The sequence below is a fragment of the Arachis stenosperma genome, chromosome 10, assembly GCF_014773155.1.
Source record: "Arachis stenosperma cultivar V10309 chromosome 10, arast.V10309.gnm1.PFL2, whole genome shotgun sequence".
In the NCBI taxonomy this organism is placed as follows: domain Eukaryota; kingdom Viridiplantae; phylum Streptophyta; class Magnoliopsida; order Fabales; family Fabaceae; genus Arachis; species Arachis stenosperma.
In genome coordinates, this window is record NC_080386.1 from 13303613 (window position 1) to 13321552 (window position 17940).

General features: G+C 32.1%; 3 protein-coding genes, 1 long non-coding RNA gene and 1 other non-coding gene across 5 annotated transcripts; 4 read left to right on the plus strand and 1 right to left on the minus strand.

Moving 5' to 3' along the window:
* The first annotated feature begins 307 nt into the window (after positions 1 to 307).
* Positions 308 to 1840, plus strand: LOC130956689 (uncharacterized). The gene is made up of 2 exons (XM_057883702.1): positions 308 to 401; positions 911 to 1840. The coding sequence occupies exons 1-2, from the start codon at positions 314 to 316 to the stop codon at positions 1438 to 1440; spliced, it is 618 nt and encodes a 205-aa protein (XP_057739685.1). The 5' UTR covers positions 308 to 313; the 3' UTR covers positions 1441 to 1840.
* Positions 1841 to 3253: 1413 nt separating this feature from the next.
* On the plus strand, positions 3254 to 4417 carry LOC130956690 (uncharacterized). Its single transcript, XR_009077189.1, has 3 exons — positions 3254 to 3392; positions 4103 to 4231; positions 4331 to 4417. It is a non-coding gene; the product is annotated as an uncharacterized LOC130956690 (long non-coding RNA).
* A 1584-nt stretch (positions 4418 to 6001) lies between these two features.
* On the plus strand, positions 6002 to 7854 carry LOC130956788 (uncharacterized). Its single transcript, XM_057883772.1, has 4 exons — positions 6002 to 6408; positions 6467 to 6778; positions 6899 to 7649; positions 7735 to 7854. The coding sequence occupies exons 1-4, from the start codon at positions 6002 to 6004 to the stop codon at positions 7852 to 7854; spliced, it is 1590 nt and encodes a 529-aa protein (XP_057739755.1).
* A 996-nt stretch (positions 7855 to 8850) lies between these two features.
* Positions 8851 to 9291, minus strand: LOC130956789 (uncharacterized). Its single transcript, XM_057883773.1, has 2 exons — positions 9142 to 9291; positions 8851 to 9063 (listed from the first exon to the last, which is right to left on the minus strand). Exons 1-2 carry the CDS (start codon positions 9289 to 9291, stop codon positions 8851 to 8853), a joined length of 363 nt encoding a protein of 120 aa, XP_057739756.1.
* Positions 9292 to 11161: 1870 nt separating this feature from the next.
* Positions 11162 to 11354, plus strand: LOC130959702 (U2 spliceosomal RNA). The gene has a single exon (XR_009078771.1). It is a non-coding gene; the product is annotated as a U2 spliceosomal RNA (small nuclear RNA).
* Positions 11355 to 17940: the final 6586 nt, after the last annotated feature.

A 17940-nucleotide genomic window follows, 5' to 3' on the forward strand; every position in this document is an offset into this window, starting at 1 on the left:
TGCTTTGTCACAACCGACTCTTGACTCTTGGTGTATAGTATAATCTTTATTGCTTGACTCTTGGTTTTCCATACTGGCAAAGTTAGAAGCATAATCCTTTCTACGTAGCTATCATGGCTATTATCGTCGTCGTCGTCGCAAAATATAATCTTATTATAAATATTTTTTTATATTGAACATAATATCTTTTAAATTGATAATGACATCATCAATTTAAAAATGACAATATTTAATCTCTTATTATTGCTGCTTCTCAATATATATGTAACAATGAAATTGCATTTCGCATTCCAAATTTTCACCTATAGTAGTGATGGCCAACTCAAAAGCCTATTTTTTCTCTGCTTTTCTTTTTTCATTTTTCTTATCTATTCGTGTCTTTGCTCGTGAACTTTTCAATGGTAAGTCTTTGCTTCTTTTACTCTAACGATATAATTCCAATCTTTCATTTTTGTCAAGGACATCATCATATCACAAGATGAATTAATTACATTGTTAATGATTCTCATTAAGTCCAAAGTAATGGTTTATTTTTATTAAATAATTTGATTATAAATAGAATCTATACTTATTTTAGAATTATAATATATTCAATAAATGATTGAAAAAGTTTTGGTCTTTATAAAACTAGCTAGTGATTTAGGTTTTGATCCATCATGCAAGTTTTTTTTTTATATAGTTTTGGTCTAAAATTATCAAAATAAATAAATAAATGAGAAATTGATCCCTAGCTATTATTGTACGCATACATATAATAATGTATCTAATCATTTTAGACCTTAATAATTATAGCTTCTTGTTATTTTGGACTTTAGAGTGAACTTTACAATTTCATTCTTTTTAATTTATGTTTAACCTAAAATCTTAAATATTATTGTATACCAATCATGACCATTAATTTATCCATTAGAAAAGAAAATTCAAGCATACAATGTGGAGGATAATGAGTTAAAAGGGTCAAGAAGAAGCAGCAGCTGGCCGGTTGACTATAATCCTAATCTCAATGATATTCGAATGAAATTTCAAAAGGATTATAATTATCCTACCAACTATGATTCAGGTGGTGATATTCCTATTCTTCCAATTTTGGGTATAGTTATTCCATTTCCTAAAAAACCTAAACAACCACCACAACAACAAGAACCAAATCAAAATCTAAATTCAAATCCAAAGGCTACTCCACCACGTTCTAAAGAAGAACCACGGTGGATAGATCCCACTGATCCTCCTTACAGGGATAAGGGATCGTATCCATCCCAATATAGAGATTCAAAGTATACATTATTCTTTCCTTTAGTGCAACAAAAACTACCTGAAACTAAAAGCAGCTATTACTACTATACTCCTTTGTTTGGCTACCATCAAAATGATTTGCAATGGAATCATCATGTGTCACCTAAAATTCGAAAGGATCACTACTTTACTAATTTTCTTGGCTAACAACCCTCAGGTTTTGAAGAAATGGGTAAGGCACACTACTTTCTATACCTTGATCTAATTTATCTTTTAATAAGTGACAATAAAGTCCTCAATATATTTGGCTATCGTGGGAGTTAACAAACTCGCAAATTATAATGTTATTTTTCATGTTTACCAATCATTTCACCAGTCAAAAAAGTTAATAGTTATAGAAAAAATATAGGTAGATAATGAAAATATTAAACAATGTGAATAATGGATATGTTAGATGTTCAATTCAATAAATATGTAGATGATTATGTTCATTATTTTTAATTGGATGGTTATTTTTTTTTATTCAATTTACTCATACACAGTTAACAATAACCTGAATGTTCAATTCACTAAATGTGCATATAGTTATTCTAATGTTAAAATTTAGAAGGTAATTTGAAGTAGAGTATTTTTTACTTTATTGGGTCAATTCTAGAACCTATTATTCACATTATTTACAAAAATAATTGTCTACCTAACAAAATCCTTAGTTATATATATGTACTAGAATAGTAATGGATAAACCTCATTATTTTTTAATTTTTAAATGAGTAAAATTTAAAAATATATGTTATATTTTAATAATATTAAAAAATAAAAAGTTCAAAATTTTTTATTTATGTATTAAAAATAATTAATAAAATAAATTAAGCTCTCAATTGTTTTTTTGTATATTTAACAGAAATATAATATTTATATCAAAATCAGACACTAATATATTTATATATAAATATATGTATTATTTAATTCAATTTTAATATATTTTATATCAGTAACTAATTTTAATATATATATTTAGTATAGTTGTATATTTAATAATCTGATAAATTTGGACATACAAATGTCTTTCTTTCTAACTATACAAATGAAAATATACGTATAGAAATTAGAACCATAAAAGTTATTATATTCACTATACAAATTGGAGAGAATCATATATTCCTACTATACAAATTTTGTTGGCTTCTATACCAATCCTAATCAGGCTTTAAAGAATTGGTAAGACATATTCTACTCTACCTTCTCTCCAAATTCTTATATACCCTTTTAATGATTATATATCTCTTGCTTTAACACACAAATTGATTATCCTCACTGCAAATCTGTTATAACTATATATATATATATATATATATATGATTACAAATGAAAGTGCAGAACCGGAACTATACCGATGATGAAAATGTGCCATGGCATCACAAAATGATGATCATTGATCATCCCTTCAGATATCAATTGGAGGTATATCCATTTGTTGCCGACCAAAATTTCTTCCTTGATGAATGGTGTTAGAACAAGTTTTGGAGACAGTGACAAGAAGACAATATATAATAAACATTAGTTTATTAACTATATATATAGCTCTGTTATTTTGGCAGATAGGCTATATGGTGTATCATACAACTTTTTATATTATATGTGTGGTAAATAATACAAAGCCTATTTTAATTTGTGCTTATGCTAAGTTTTTCTTGTTTGTCCAATTTGATACGTAACGCAAGTCTATAAGTTTCATTTGTGTTTGAAACAATGAAATTATAAAATATGTATAAAGGCTATAAATCTTCTTTTTTTTTTTTTACCTTTTTTTATTGACGAAATATTATGATTATAATGTTGGCGGTGTCCGTGGATAGTGATTTCTAGGGACGAAAAAAAGGTAAGAAAGGAAAAGAGATTTAATATGAATAATATTTGTGTGTTATGCAGCTATATTTTATCCTAGTGTGTTATGTTATAATGTAGAACTGTAAATCTACAACATTGTTTGAGCTAACACACACTTTAACTCGAACCAGCTTTTGCAGGAAAGAAGAACGCGTGGTGAGCCCATCAACACACAAGTTGCATGTTACTGTAAGTGGAAGCAGCTTTTTCAGTGAAGTAGGATGTGTGACGAATTACTACCAAAATGAAAGATGCCTGTTGGACTATCTCCAGTAGGGAACTCATCCCAATTTCTATTTATGACTCACCTGCCATAAAAATAACTCCACATCAGTTTTTGCGTCATAAACAGTAAATAGGAATTCAAAACATTTCTCTCTTTTCCATTAGGAGGAACTAACTTTAGTTCCTGTTGTGGTCCCACTTAATTAATTAATTAAAATAATTAAAATTAATATAATTATTATTTTTTAATAATATTATTTAAATTTATAAATTCAAAAATAATTCACTATTAAAAGATATTAATATTAAAAAAATCATATATAACAATAATACACCATATATAATTCGAGATTACATTAATTTATAAAATTACTTAATACCCAAAAAAACATAGTTAAATTTTATAGTTTACGATAAATATTGTGAAATTGTCATATATGTTCAATTAAATTCTCTTTTAACTGTCTATACTGCTGTCTATTTAATTATTATAACTATTAATTAATTTAAATTAATTTATAAAATTACTTAATATAAAAAAATAATTAAACTAATTTGTAAAATTAATTAACATACATATAATAGGTATGTAATATATATTTTAATTTATTTATATGTAACATTTTTTAATTCATTTATACGTATATATGGAATAATTATAAAATATATGTATACAATACAATTATCATTTTATATATATGTTTTAATTTAATTTTATTTATTGACATGCATTTCACGTGTCAAATTTTTGTTGGAGGATGACAGGAACTCTCCTCATCGATCCATGTGAAGGAACTCATTTGAGTTCACACTCCAAAGGGGAAAAGTGCCCTTATGTCAGAGGAGGAACTTGGGATAATTACCATTGGAGTTGCTCTTGCAGCAGGTGGCTTAAAAAATTTTGCGCTTTTTCAAAAAATCTGTGCAATTTTTTAGAGATTTTTTTTTTTGCTTTTTGACCAACACACTGTATGTGTATTGTTAGTATATCTACATGCAAGAAGCATGCCTACTCCGAGATAGAACGCGCGAAGCAACAAAAGTTGGCTTTATAAATCCTCCACTCGAGCTTCTCTCCTCTCTCAAACTAGTTGATTAATATTCAGAAGAGAGTTAAAAGAGTGAATAGAGTTCAGAGAGTATAGAGAGTGAAGAAAACTCTCAACATTTTATTGAGAATATTTAGCTTATTTAGTGTGAAATTTATACATTAAAAATTATAAAGGTGTGTTTAATAAAAATGATACGTGATTATAAGTCAGCGACAGAAAATATTATCAACTATTTGGGACAACATAATTAAGGCAATTTACATAAATAAAATAAATGGGAGAAAGTGTTACGCAAATACAACAATTCGAAAAACCAGACGCAAATGCAACAAACCTATCTATATGTAATCCACAACACCCTAACGCGATTTCTAATTACACGTGATCCGCGATACCCTAACGCAATTTATGAAGGAGTTGGATCACTATATAAACCGCGGTTTCTTCACAATGTAGCTGGTTGGAAAATGTATATGTGTGTGTTTAGGATACGAATTGGAGAAAAGAGAAGTGATTCCACCTCTGAACGCACGTTCACGTGAAACTAAAATTTGTTATTTCTGCGTTCATGTTCATGGTAGCTGGTTACTGGTTACGGTTAGGAATTAGATGAGAAATTTTCTTCGTTCCAATTTCTTTTTTTCATCAATATCTTTTAAATTTGTTTCAATCACTAGCAAGGTGAATATTTTGATTTTTTTTATTATTTTGAGTACTCTCTTTCATATTTTAATTTTTATATTATTTTGTTCATATGATATATGTGATTGGTTTTATGGAATTTTTATTCTTTCTTATCTATATGAATTTTTTTCTATTCTTTGATGTACTCTATTTTCGTTTTGTATAAAAAACATTATTTTTTATTCGAGTTTGTAAAATTTGTAATTGTACTTAATATATAATACGTTTATTATCAAAATTTTGCATAATATAAATTATGATCCTATCAAAAAGTATAAAATAAATAAAAAACTAAGGGATAAGTATAGTTTTGGTCCCTAACGTTGAGGGCCAGAATCGAAACCCTCTCTCATCTAATTTTTGATTTACAATTGTCCTTAATGTTGCATTGCTATTTAACATCGTCCTTTCTAATAATTTTTTTTAATGACGAATCTACCCTTTTCAACGTTTGTGTTTCGCATGAAACACTTGATGTCTTCAATTGGATGAAAACCCTAAACATTAATTACAACACCCTTTATTCACAACGCTTCATAAACTAAACCGATTACATTGTGCCCTAACCTAGAATCGGAAAGGACCGAAGCTATTGATGGACTGAAACTGAAGAGAGGAGGTGAGATCAAGCAACTGGAAGGAAGGGACGTGACGAGTCGCTCAAGCAGTACTGATAGGGTTTGCGTAGGTATGATTTTCCTCATTCTTTTGACTATGGTAGCTCTCCTTGCAGTAGTTAGTTTCAGAGTTAGATGGTTTAGGTTTTGGTGGTCTGTTTATGGTTGAAATGAGGTCATGTGTGTGGAGACTAGGGATTAGCATCGCTATGAAATAGGAAGGTCTGTGTGTTTCATCTTTTTAATTAATTTCTTTGTGTTGTTGTATTCTAATAGTAATTATTCAGGGTATTGTAGAAGACAATGGGTTATTTTAAAGTGAAGGTCTACTATGGAGGATGGTTTACTTATAAGAACGGGCCATTACAATATGTGGGAGGAGAAACAACTGTGATAGAAGAGATTGATGGTGATCGGTGCTCTGTATTTGAAGCCTATGTGGAGCTAAAGCAATTCGGTTACGTGGAGGAGAATATCCCATCGTTATGGTTCAAGGATCCAACATATGAAGACATGGAGAAAAATCTGAAATTGTTTAAAAGTGATGCGGATTTCATTGCCATGTGTAGAATAGCAGAGTTGAGAGACTATGTAGAGTTGTATGTTGTCCACAAGGTTGAGGAGGAAGAGGTGTTTCCTGATGCTGGCTACATTGATATTGGGGAGAAAGATAGGATGGGTGACATTAGTGAGAGGCAAGAGCTGGTTCTGTATGGTGGAGTAGATGAGGGGGCGAAACCAATCTGAACTAGGTGCTGCTGACTCTAGGGCAGAGGACGACAATGGAGTTGAGTATGGTAATTCTAGTGACAGTGACAGTCTCGATTCAGAGTATAAACCATCTGGAAAAGAGGACGATAGTGAAGATGATCTGCACTTTACTGATAGTGATGATGACCTTGATCATGATGTAAGTGGGTTTCAAGATGTGAATGTCATGAGTAAAAAATGCAGGGATGTGAAAAAGAATGCTGTAGCAAATGAGGACTTTGAAGATGAAGAGGGAGAAAACAGTGATGACTTAGATTTAGAACACGAGGTTGGGACTGAGGGGTCTGATTCAGAGCATCAGGGAGTGAGGTTTCGAGTTCACAAGGCACAAAAAGATATGAATCAATACGAATGAGAAGTTGGCACGGTGTACGCATCTCGGGAGGAGTTCAAGAAAACTGTGACTGCTTATGCTGTGCATACCGCAAGGGCAATCAGGTTTAGGAAGTGTGATTTGAAGAGAGTTAGGGCTGTTTGTTCGGGTGATTGTCCTTTTTGGGTGTATGCTGCAAAAATCGGAGATGAGGAAACTTGGCAGCTACGCAGCATGAACTTGACTCACACATATACACAAGCACACAGGGTGGGGATATTACACTCGAAATGGCTCAGCAAGGCGTTTAAGAAGAAAGTTGAAGCAAATCCCAAAGTGAAGATAAGGGAGTTGATTTCAAAGGCACAAAAAGAGTGGAACTTGACTGTCACTAAGTCATTGGCAAGTAAGACCAAGCAGATTATACTGGATGAAATTCAGGGAACCTTACGAGAGCAGTATAAAAGAATTTATGACTATGGACAGGAGATCATGAGGGTAAATCCAGGATCCTTTATTCACATACAAGTGCAGAGGTCCCCAGATCTTGATAATGAAGCACCAGCATCATCCATGACCAATTACTGCATCTTTCAGAGGATCTATGTGTGCTTGGAAGCATGCAAACAGAGCTTCCAGCATTGCAGGTCCTTCATTGGTCTAGATGGTTGCTTTTTGAAGACACCCCAGGGAGGACAATTGTTCACTGCAATTGGTTGGGATCCGAATGATCAAATACTGCCCATTGCATATGCGGTTGTAGAGGCCGAGACGAAAGACTCATGGACTTGGTTTCTAAGTCATCTTGCATTTGATGTTGGGCTTGAGAAGATGGAAAGATCTACCTTCATGTCTGACCAACAGAAGGTAAGCATACTTCACTTCATTTAAGACATGAATTATGACAACTCAATTCTCCCTAACTATAACCTCTTTGATTTCATGAGTGCAGGGTTTGTTGCCAGCATATGATGAGGTTATACCAGGAGTGGATAATCGGTTCGGTGTGAGACACTTGTACAACAACTTTAGGAAAAGGTTTTCAGGGTTACAATTGAAGAAACTGATGTAGAAGTGTGCTAAGGCAACTCACTGGAAGGATTGGGAGAGGCACATGGCCGAGTTGAAAGCTGTGAATCAGGAAGCTTTTAGGTACCTAAATGTTATCCCTCCTATGTATTGGTCTAGATCTAGGTTCACCTATAACTCTAAAGTAGATACACTGGTTAATAACATGTTTGAGAGCTTTAATTCTGCCATAGTTGATGCTAGAGAGAAGCCTATAGTTACGATGTTAGAGGAGATCAGGGTTAAACTAATGACTAGGTGGGCAGAAAATAGGTTGCCAGCCCAACAAGTTCAGCACCTCCTTCATCCTCATCACAGCCAGCCACCAGAACTCTTCCTTCATCTCAGCCTACCCTTGCCACATCTTCAAGCCAACCTGTTGCTCACTTCTCTGCCAGGCTTTCTGGAGCACCTCACATTTCTCCAAAGAAACTGAAGTTAATGGCAAAGTCGCCTCCAAGAAAATGGGGATTGCTTTATGGAAATGGAAAACTTAGCATCCTATTGTCATGATTGTATATGATGCATGTTGGCTTATTTTAATTTATGTTTGTGTTAATTTTCTGGTATTTTTAGTGTGACTTGTTAACTATTTTTTGTTGGTGATATTTTGTCTATGAGCATCTATGTGTTGTACTTAATTGCTGGCTTGGACCAGCCAACCCTTTTGGGATTACCTATGAATGTGAAATATTTTTTATTATGTATGTTAGTATGACATTTACCATATTGACTTAATCTTGTCTTTGTTTCAAGTATATGATATTGTTATAGAATTATTCAGTAATGAAAACCAGGTATTTGCCAACCAGAAATTATACTCACATTTCAAGAACCAACCATGCTTACATAATTGTCATTCATACATGTTGAAAACCATTTCAACATAACACATTCAGGGAAGTCACCTAATAACTAAATCCTAACACAATTTACCAACAACAACAACAGCATCATACCCAAACACCCTTTTCATTCCAGGTTCAATGGAATTACACACTTAGGCCCAGACATAGAAAAATTCTGCAGCAGCAAATATAGGAACCCAACCCACCCAAAAAAACCCTAACACAGCAACGACCATTAACTTCCACTCTGCCGCTTTCGTTCTTGATTTCAGCGAGGCAACCTTCCTCATCATTCTTGCAATTTCTGGATTTTCCACCTCTGTCTCTGGCTCTGTCCAACGAAAGAAGTTGCAGCCTTCATGCACCTACACAGTATCACCGTCTTCACTTTCCAATCCTCAACCCAAACAGCTTAATTCAGAAGAAAAGAAAAAAAAACAAACCTCATAGTAAACACAGCCCCAGAATCTGCGACCATAGTTTTCCTTCGTCTCCATGGTTTGCAGCACCGACTTCTCACCATGGGAACAAAGCAGCAACCTACCATGCAAGGAAGATTTGCTTCGAGACGAGACTGAGCTTTCGGCAGCCATGGCGTTCTCCCTCCACGAGGTCTGCGACGGTGGAATCTGCAGCAGTGGGAGATTCAAACCACTTTGCCCTTTTTTTTCGTTTACATACATATTTATAATGCTTTTCCTTTTTTATATTAAACTGATGTGATAACTACCCCTTACGATGAAAAGACATTTATGTCCAAAAAAAATAGAAAGGACGATGTTAAATAGAAATGCAACATTAAGGACGATTGTAAATAAAAAATTAGATGAGGGACGGTTTCGATTCTGGCCCTCAACGTTAGGGACCAAAACCATACTTACCCCAAAAACTAATTATAAGTAACAATAGAATCATAAATAATAAAAATTTATAGTTTAAAATAATATTAAATTACAGATTACTAGTAGTACTAAAAAAATTATAGAATATTTTCTAAAATATAATAATTACAATTACAAATTCTAAAAAGTCGAATAAAAAATAAAATTTTTTTGTACAAAACAAAAATAGAGTACATCAAAGAATAGAAAAAAAAACTCATTCAGATAATAAAGAATAAAAATTTTATAAAACCAACAACATATATTATATGAACTAAATTTCTCATCTAATTTCTCAACAGTAACCAGCCACCATGAATATGAACGCACAAGCAACAAATTTTAGTTTCACATGAACATGCTAGAGTACCGCAGTTTATATAGTGAGCCAACTCTTTCATAATCCACTACAGGGTATCGCGGAATATACTGAGTCTATCTCTTCATAAACCGCTGTACCGGTTTATGTGTTTCAGCCTTTGAACGTAATCCATGATAGGATGTAGCGGATTACATATAGATAGATTTATTGCATTTACGTCTTATTTTTCGGATTATTGTATCTACGTAACACTTTCTCCCATTTATTTTATTTATGTAAATTGTTCACATAATTATGTAAATATATTATTTTTACTAATTTAAAGTTGTTTATTTGATTAATATCTTGCAATTATTTTAGTTAATATTATTGTTAGCAATATTACTATAGTTAGTCATTTATTTTCATTTTTTAGGATTTTTTGTGATGATAATATTGTTATTATTTTTTGAATTTTTTGAATTTTTTGTTATTACTTTTTTTTTCTATTATTATGTTATTAATTATTATTAAATATATTTTTGGACATGTTCTAATCTTTTATTTTTTGGTATATAATATTTTATATTCGTTTTAATTATTAAAATTAATAAATAATATAAATATAAATAAAAAATTGTCCGAGTTTTCTGTAGTAGTTTTGTTATTTTCTGTTTTAACATTATTATGTTATTTTAGTTTTTAATTATTAAAATTAATAAATAATATAAATATTAATAAAACATTTCGAATTTTCTATAATTATTTTTATTTTATTTTTTGTTACAATATTATTATTTTATTCTAATTTGTATATAACATAGGCAATTAGACATGTAGTAAAAGATTTCAGCAGAAAAATCTTTTTCTGGGTTGACATGTTTAGGTGCCACTACGTATAAGGAACAAAATTGTAAACTTATTTATTTTCTATTTTCTTTTGACGAGGCATGTATTTAAGAACTTAATTAAAATTGCCATGGAGCCCTCTTATTAATTAGACCTTGTTATCATGCTCCAGAGTCCAAACTGCAGAGCAAGTTTTATGGAAGCTGTTTCGAATATGTATAAATGTATAATTGCTTGTACCATCATAGATTCCAATCACAATACTCAAAACGTTCTGCATTTATTCTCTTGCATTCATTCATTTATCCTTATCTATAATATCTGAACATGATTCGATTACTGGTATTGTTAAAAAGTACCACCTCGTAGAGAACACGACGCAACGCTGAAGGCTCTTTAATATAAAAGGAACTTTTTTATGCTAACCAACTCATACCTTTCTCGGCCTTTTGGCTAAGATCAAGTGTAGTATCTGTTCTTATCAGTTTAATATCTGATATGTGGGCCATTGGCCCACACGATATTAAATTTATTTTTTGAGGGATGGCCTCTACAGTAGCTTGCTACTGGGCTCATTGTGCGTCGCCTAGGCCTTACACTATCGCCTGGGCTTGGCGCACCCCAACCAGTTTAGTACGAAAATATTATGTTCTTAACTTCTTGTTGGTCTTTTTTGGTTTTCCCTTCAGTGTTTCAAAAATATATTTTCTCTTACGGCCCAAAAAACCTAATCCAAACAAAAACTTTATCATTTTTCCATTTTGCTTCGGATATTGCAAGACGTTGTTAATCACTATAATAGCAATTCAGCTCCACCGCTTCTTGTGGATAATGCGTTAACAAAACAATATATTTCTTTTAATTTTTTTTGAATTGTTTTACATTTATTATATATAAAATATTCATATCATTGTAATTAACTAATTATTCATTTTGTAATGAGGTTAACCTCCTCTACATCGTGTGGATCTAACAAAATTTTAACTCACCTGCAGCCACAAAATGGAGGCCTACGTGACGGAGTTCGAGAGCAACTCACTTGCAGCGCCAGCGAAATGGAGCACCTCTGTAGGCAACTGCAAATTGGCCCAACCCAGTAATGATGGCTGCGAATTGGGCACTGAAGCAATATAAAAGGGTTTCAGGGACCAATTTATTCATCTCTCATACAAAATTGATGCTGATGGGATTTTTTTTGTTTAAATTAAAAAAAATAATATCTACCGATTTAGATAAATATATAAGTATTTACTAAATTATATTTAGAGTCATATTTTAGATATAGTGGAAGAAACCGAAAAATCGTATTTTAAAAAATTGTATTTCAAATGTAGTGATCCTATTTTATAATACGGAACGCGCTGGTCATATTTCATGTGCACCTGAGATATGAACAAAAGAGCATATTAGATACATTGTATTTTTTTTAAGTTATAATTTATATTTTTTTTTAAAAAATCTTTTTTACTTTAAAAGTATCTTTTTATACAATAAATAAATAAATAAATAATTTTATATTATTATACGTAAATATAATTAATAGATAAAAAAAATTTATATAAAATATTTAAATATAAAATTATTTTTATTATTTTAATTTTTTTTTAAAAAAAAAAACGGACCATTAAAAAAATGTTAAAGCTTGCCCAAACAAATTATAAGTCTCAAATATTATGTATGAAGTTTTATTATTATACACAAAGTCATTCAATATTTTTGTATGAGTAGTTGATTAATGATCGGCATTTAGTGTTTATATAGTATAATTAAAAAGAAAAAAAATTAAACTTTTAAGTTTTAACTAAAACAGAAAAATACACTAAACATTACTAAACTTCCTTTTCATTTGTCTAGGTTATAAATAACGTAAACTTTGTCAATCCTTTTTAATTATTTTGAGTTTATCTTTGAAACGTACTATTATAATTTAAAATAAAGTTTTGCATTGTTAATTTTGTCTATGGGAGAGGTTAATGCGACAGAAATGATAATACTTGAGACTTATAATTTGTTTAGGCGAGTTTTAACATTTTTTTTTGAATGATCTGGTTTTTTAAAAAATTTTAAAAAATAAAAATAATTTTATGTTTAGATATTTTATATAAATTTTTTTACCTATTAATTATATTTAGGTATAACAATATAAAAATATTTTATTTATTTATTTATTTATTTATTTATTTATTGTGTAAAAAATATATTTTATAACTTAAAAGAAGATTTATTCACTATATTTCGAATACAGTGTCCCTGTTTTGTTTCCTTACACGCATCTCAGATGCAGTGCCTCATATCAGAATATGAGCATATCTCGGGTGAACTTGAGATATGACCAGCGCGTTCCGTATCATAAAACGGAATCACTGCATCCGAGATATATTTGATTTTTGGTTTTTTTCTACTACATTCGAGATATGACTCTAAATGTAATTTGGTAAATATTTATACGTTGATTTAAATCGGTAAATATTATATTTTTTAATTTAAATAAAAAATCCTGATGCTGATGAGATAGGAGAGAAAAAAAAGGTGTAACATTGTGGTTAAATATTTTTATTAAAATGAGCGAGAGTAGGAGTGGGATTAATGTTAAAGAAAATTTTAAGATGTAGTATCAAACTTGGTTTTATTTTTTTAAAAGCTTCGCTTGTTTATTTGGCTATTTTTTCTTTCTCTAAACACAAATCTGATTGTAGCCTGAAATCCACATTTAATAAAAGCAACAAATTTTAACTTTTGCGTTTACTTTTTGACTTTGAACTAAAATTTATTTTCTATATCACAATTGTGTCCTTTATTATTTGTACGATGAATTTTATTTTATTTTTTAGGCCATGGATTTCTTACTCCTACTTTTATGTGGGAGTATGATTAACCACCATTAAAATATTTACAAAATAAATCCCATTTTTTATTTTTAAAAGAATTAATAATTAAACATTTGTCCTCTGATATTTTTGTTTTACACATTCTTCCTATTTTCTTTAATATGAGTTTCAAAGAGAAGAATTCAGAGCTTTGCTAGGGCTTTTGCCCCCCCTCCCCCCTCTGCTTCCCATCAACGTCGCTCGTTCTTTGTTCCTCCCCCTCCGCGGTAGCTCTCTCTCTGATCTTCTCCCTGCGCCATGGTCGTTATCTGATCTTCTCCATCCGCAAGATTGCTCGTTCTCTCCTGCATCGTTCTTGTTCTCTGATCCTCGACGCTGCAACACGCTACCGCCGCCGTCGCTAACTCGGGTCCACCACTTCATTGTTTTCTGTCGCCTCTCTATTCCTCTTTTTCCTCAGCGACTCTGATTTCTGTCATTCTCCTTCCACCTCTACCTCTGCGACCTACTTCTTTAAGGTTTCATTTTGTTTTTATTTTTATTGTACTTTATTTTTTTCTATAAAAATTTTATGTGAATTTAAATGTTCTTCGTTTGACAGAATATTGAATGTTGTTTTAATTTTAAATGAATTTGATAATAAACTAGTGAAAAGTTTCAAAATGGATTTGGAGTCCTTGATTATTCTTAAATGATTGAATTTGATTGTTGTAATTTGGTTGGTAGTAACTCTTTTGATTTCTAATTGAATAAGGTTCCTACTTTTTTGTAGAAGTAGGACAATAGTTATGAAGAACTAAAATACAATACATGGTGTCTTGTATGATGGGGACATTTGGGTTAGTATGAGTTAACCAAACATTATCCTTTATTAGTTAGTTTCACTTTCTATACTCAAATATTTCAAGTTTCAAAGTTCATGTTCTCTCTTTTCTTGTTCTGTAGTTATGTTGCACCGGAGTATGCATGTACTGGAATGCTGACTAAGAAGAGTGATATTTATAACTTTCGGATACTTATTATGGAAATAATTACCAGAAGAAGTCCTGTTGATTATAGTAAACCCCAAGGAGAGGTTAGAGGCTATAACCAATAATAGTATACAATTTTGGTTTTAATCTTCTTATACTGTTCTATGTTGATTATTTTCTCTCTTTTGCTGTTTTTCTAACTAGAATTTGATATACTTGCAGGTTAATTTAATTGAGTGATTGAAAATTACGGTTGGCAATAAAAAATCAGAGGAACTCATCGATATGAACCTTCTTGAAAAGCTATTTTCAAAGGCCCTTAAGCTTTGTCTGTTGGTTGCTCTTAAATGTGTTGATCCAGATGCCACAAAAAGACATAAAATTGGACACATAATCCACATGCTTGAGGCCGACGAGATCCTATTCCGTGATGTATGTTTTTTCCCTTTCTTGAACTCTGCATTATACATAATTGGAGAGCAAAAGCAAGATGATTCAGCATTACTATAATCTGATTCTCATTTATCACTATTTTATCATTTTTTCTTGTAGGAATTGAGGACTGGAGGGGAATTGTTGCGATCCCATCGCAATTATCATCATGAGCAAAAGGACTCTAGCAGAGATAGAAAGCGAATAGGTGGAGAGATCACTGATCGAAGTGAAGATGATAATAGTAGTAAAAATCTTGTCCATCCCACTAGGTTGAAATAATAGTAGCAGTAAAAATCTTGTTCATTCTCTCGTGATAGTTGGAAGCTCACCAAGGGTTCCATAGTTGTTGCTAGAGGTACACAATACTCTACTCTTTATTTAACTCAAGCAAAGATTCTGAAAGATGTTGTTAATACTGATGAGTTTATTGATGGAACTGATTTACGGCATAAGAGATTATGCCATATGAGTGAGAAAGGCATGACTATGTTATCCAAGAGGAATCTTTTATCTGGTTGCAAGGTTACTTTGCAAAAGTGCAACCATTGCTTTGCTGGAAAATAAAACAGGGTTTCTTTCAAGAGTCATCCACCTTCAAAGAAGCCGGAGATACTTGACTTGCTACATTCTGATATATGTGGGTCGATGAAGACAAGAACACTTGGATGATTTATATATTTTATAACCTTTATTGATGATCATTCTAGGACATTATAGGTTTACACTTTGAAGATCAAAGATCAAATTTCGAATGTGTTCAAGCAATTTCAAGCTTCTGTTGAAAGAGAAACTGGGAAGAAGTTGAAATGCATTCGTACTAATAATGGTGGTGAGTACTCAGGTCTATTTGATGCTTATTGTAAAGAGAATGGTATAAGACATCAAAAGACTCCTTTGAAGACTCCTCAGTTGAATGGCTTGGCTGAAAGGATGAACAGAACATTGGTTGAAAGAGTTAGGTGCTTATTATCACAATCTGGATTGGCAAAATCCTTTTGGGATGAAGCTTGGAGCACTGTTGTTCATGTCTTGAACTAGACACCATGTGTTCCCTTGCAATTTAAAGTTCCAGAGAAGGTATGGTCAGGTAAAGATGTTTCTTATGATCATTTAAGAGTCTTTAGATGTAAAGCCTTTGTTCATATTCCTAAAAATGAGAGATCCAAGCTTGATGTAAAGACTAAACAGTGTCTTTTTATTGGCTATGGCATGGATGAGTTTGGTTACATGTTTTATGATCCTGTTAACAAGAAGGTGATTCGGAGTAGATATATTGTCTATGTTGAAGACCAAACATTGAAGGATATTGATAGTGCATAAAAGCCAATGGTTTAGTCTGGTGATGATTTTTCTGACTTAGATATTACTCCCTCTATGCCTATGGTGGAAGATGGTAGAGTTGAAGCTCAAATTAATGAGCATGATACAAGTGCAGGTGAAGATGGAACAGTTGATTCGATACTTGATGAAGTTGGTGATGATAATCCAAATGAACAACTAGCTTTGAAAATTCCTGCAAATGCACTCAGAAGGTCTACAAGAGAGAGAAAGCCTTTGTCAAGGTATTCTCCACATGAGTTTGTTTTGTTGACTGATGGGGAAGAACCTGAATGCTTTGGAGAGGCTATTGAAGATGAAAGCAAAGCTCAATGGCTTGAAGCTATGCAAGAAGAAATGAAGTCCTTACTTGACACTGATACCTATGAGTTGGTGAAGCTACTGAAGGGTATGCAAGTTTTAAAGAACAAATGGATATTCAAAATCGAGAATGAAGAACACAATTCTAAGCCTTGGTATAAGGCTAGATTGGTTGTTAGAGGCTTTAGCCAGAGAGCAAGTGTTGATTATGAAGAGATTTTTTCTCCTGTTGTGAGGATGTCATCCATTCATTCTGTGCTTGAATTAGCAGCGTCTCTTGATTTGGAGATTGAGCAAAAGGATATGAAGACATCTTTTCTTCACGGTGATTTAGACAAGGAGATCTACATGGAGCAACCGAAGGACTTTGTTGTTAAAGGAAAGGAAGATTTTGTGTGCAAGCTTAAGAATAGTCTTTATGGATTGAAGCAAGCTCCAAGATAGTGGTACAAGAAGTTTGAATCTGTTATGGGAGAGCATGGTTACCGTAAGACAACTTCAGATCATTGTGTATTTGTGCAAAAATTTTTTGATGATGATTTTATCATTCTTTTGCTTTATATTGATTATATTTTGATTGTGGGCAAGAATGCTTTGAGAATTAACGAATTGAAGAAACAGTTGAGTAAGTTCTTTGCTATGAAGGACTTGGGTCCTACCAAACAGATTTTAGGCATGACTATTACTCATTATAGAGATTCTAAAAAGCTTTATTTGTCACAGGAGAAGTACATAAAGAAGGTGCTTCAAAGGTCTGCCATGAATGATGCCAAATATGTTGCTAGTTCTTTTACTTCTCATTTTAAGTACTGATAAGGAGAAACAAGTAATGGATGAAATTCCTTATGCCTCAACTATTGCAAGCTTGATGTATGCTATGGTGTGTACTAGACCAGACATTGCTCATGCGGTTGGTACTGTGAGCCGCTTTCTCTCTAATCCAGGTAAAGAACATTGGAATGCTGTTAAATGGATTATGAGATATCTCAAAGGTACGACTAACTTGAGTTTGAGTTTTGGTGGTGAAAAACCTTTGCTAGTTGGCTTTACTGATGCAGACATAGTATGAGATATTGATTCTTTGAAGTAGTCAAGTTTACAGGGGGAGCTATTTCATGGCAATCAAGGCTACAGAAGTGTGTTGCACTTTCTACCACAGAGGCAGTTTATTGCAGCAACTGAAGCATGTAAAGAGTTGTTGTGGATGAAGAAGTTTTTTGTAGCGCTTGGCTTTAAACAAGACTGTTATGTGTTGTTGTGTGATAGTCAAAGTGCTATTAATCTTGCCAAGAATTCTACTTTTCATGCAAAATCTAAACATATTGATGTTAGGTATCAC

Coding starts and splice junctions, on each gene's coding strand:
- LOC130956689 (XM_057883702.1), top strand. CDS start 314: ATGGCCAACTCAAAAGCCTATTTTTTCTCTGCTTTTCTTTTTTCATTT. Junction 402..910: donor TGCTCGTGAACTTTTCAATG/GTAAGTCTTTGC, acceptor TTTATCCATTAG/AAAAGAAAATTCAAGCATAC.
- LOC130956788 (XM_057883772.1), top strand. CDS start 6,002: ATGGGTTATTTTAAAGTGAAGGTCTACTATGGAGGATGGTTTACTTAT. Junction 6,409..6,466: donor GAGAGGCAAGAGCTGGTTCT/GTATGGTGGAGT, acceptor TGCTGACTCTAG/GGCAGAGGACGACAATGGAG. Junction 6,779..6,898: donor TCAGAGCATCAGGGAGTGAG/GTTTCGAGTTCA, acceptor GCATACCGCAAG/GGCAATCAGGTTTAGGAAGT.
- LOC130956789 (XM_057883773.1), bottom strand. CDS start 9,291: ATGGCTGCCGAAAGCTCAGTCTCGTCTCGAAGCAAATCTTCCTTGCAT. Junction 9,064..9,141: donor GGGGCTGTGTTTACTATGAG/GTTTGTTTTTTT, acceptor GATACTGTGTAG/GTGCATGAAGGCTGCAACTT.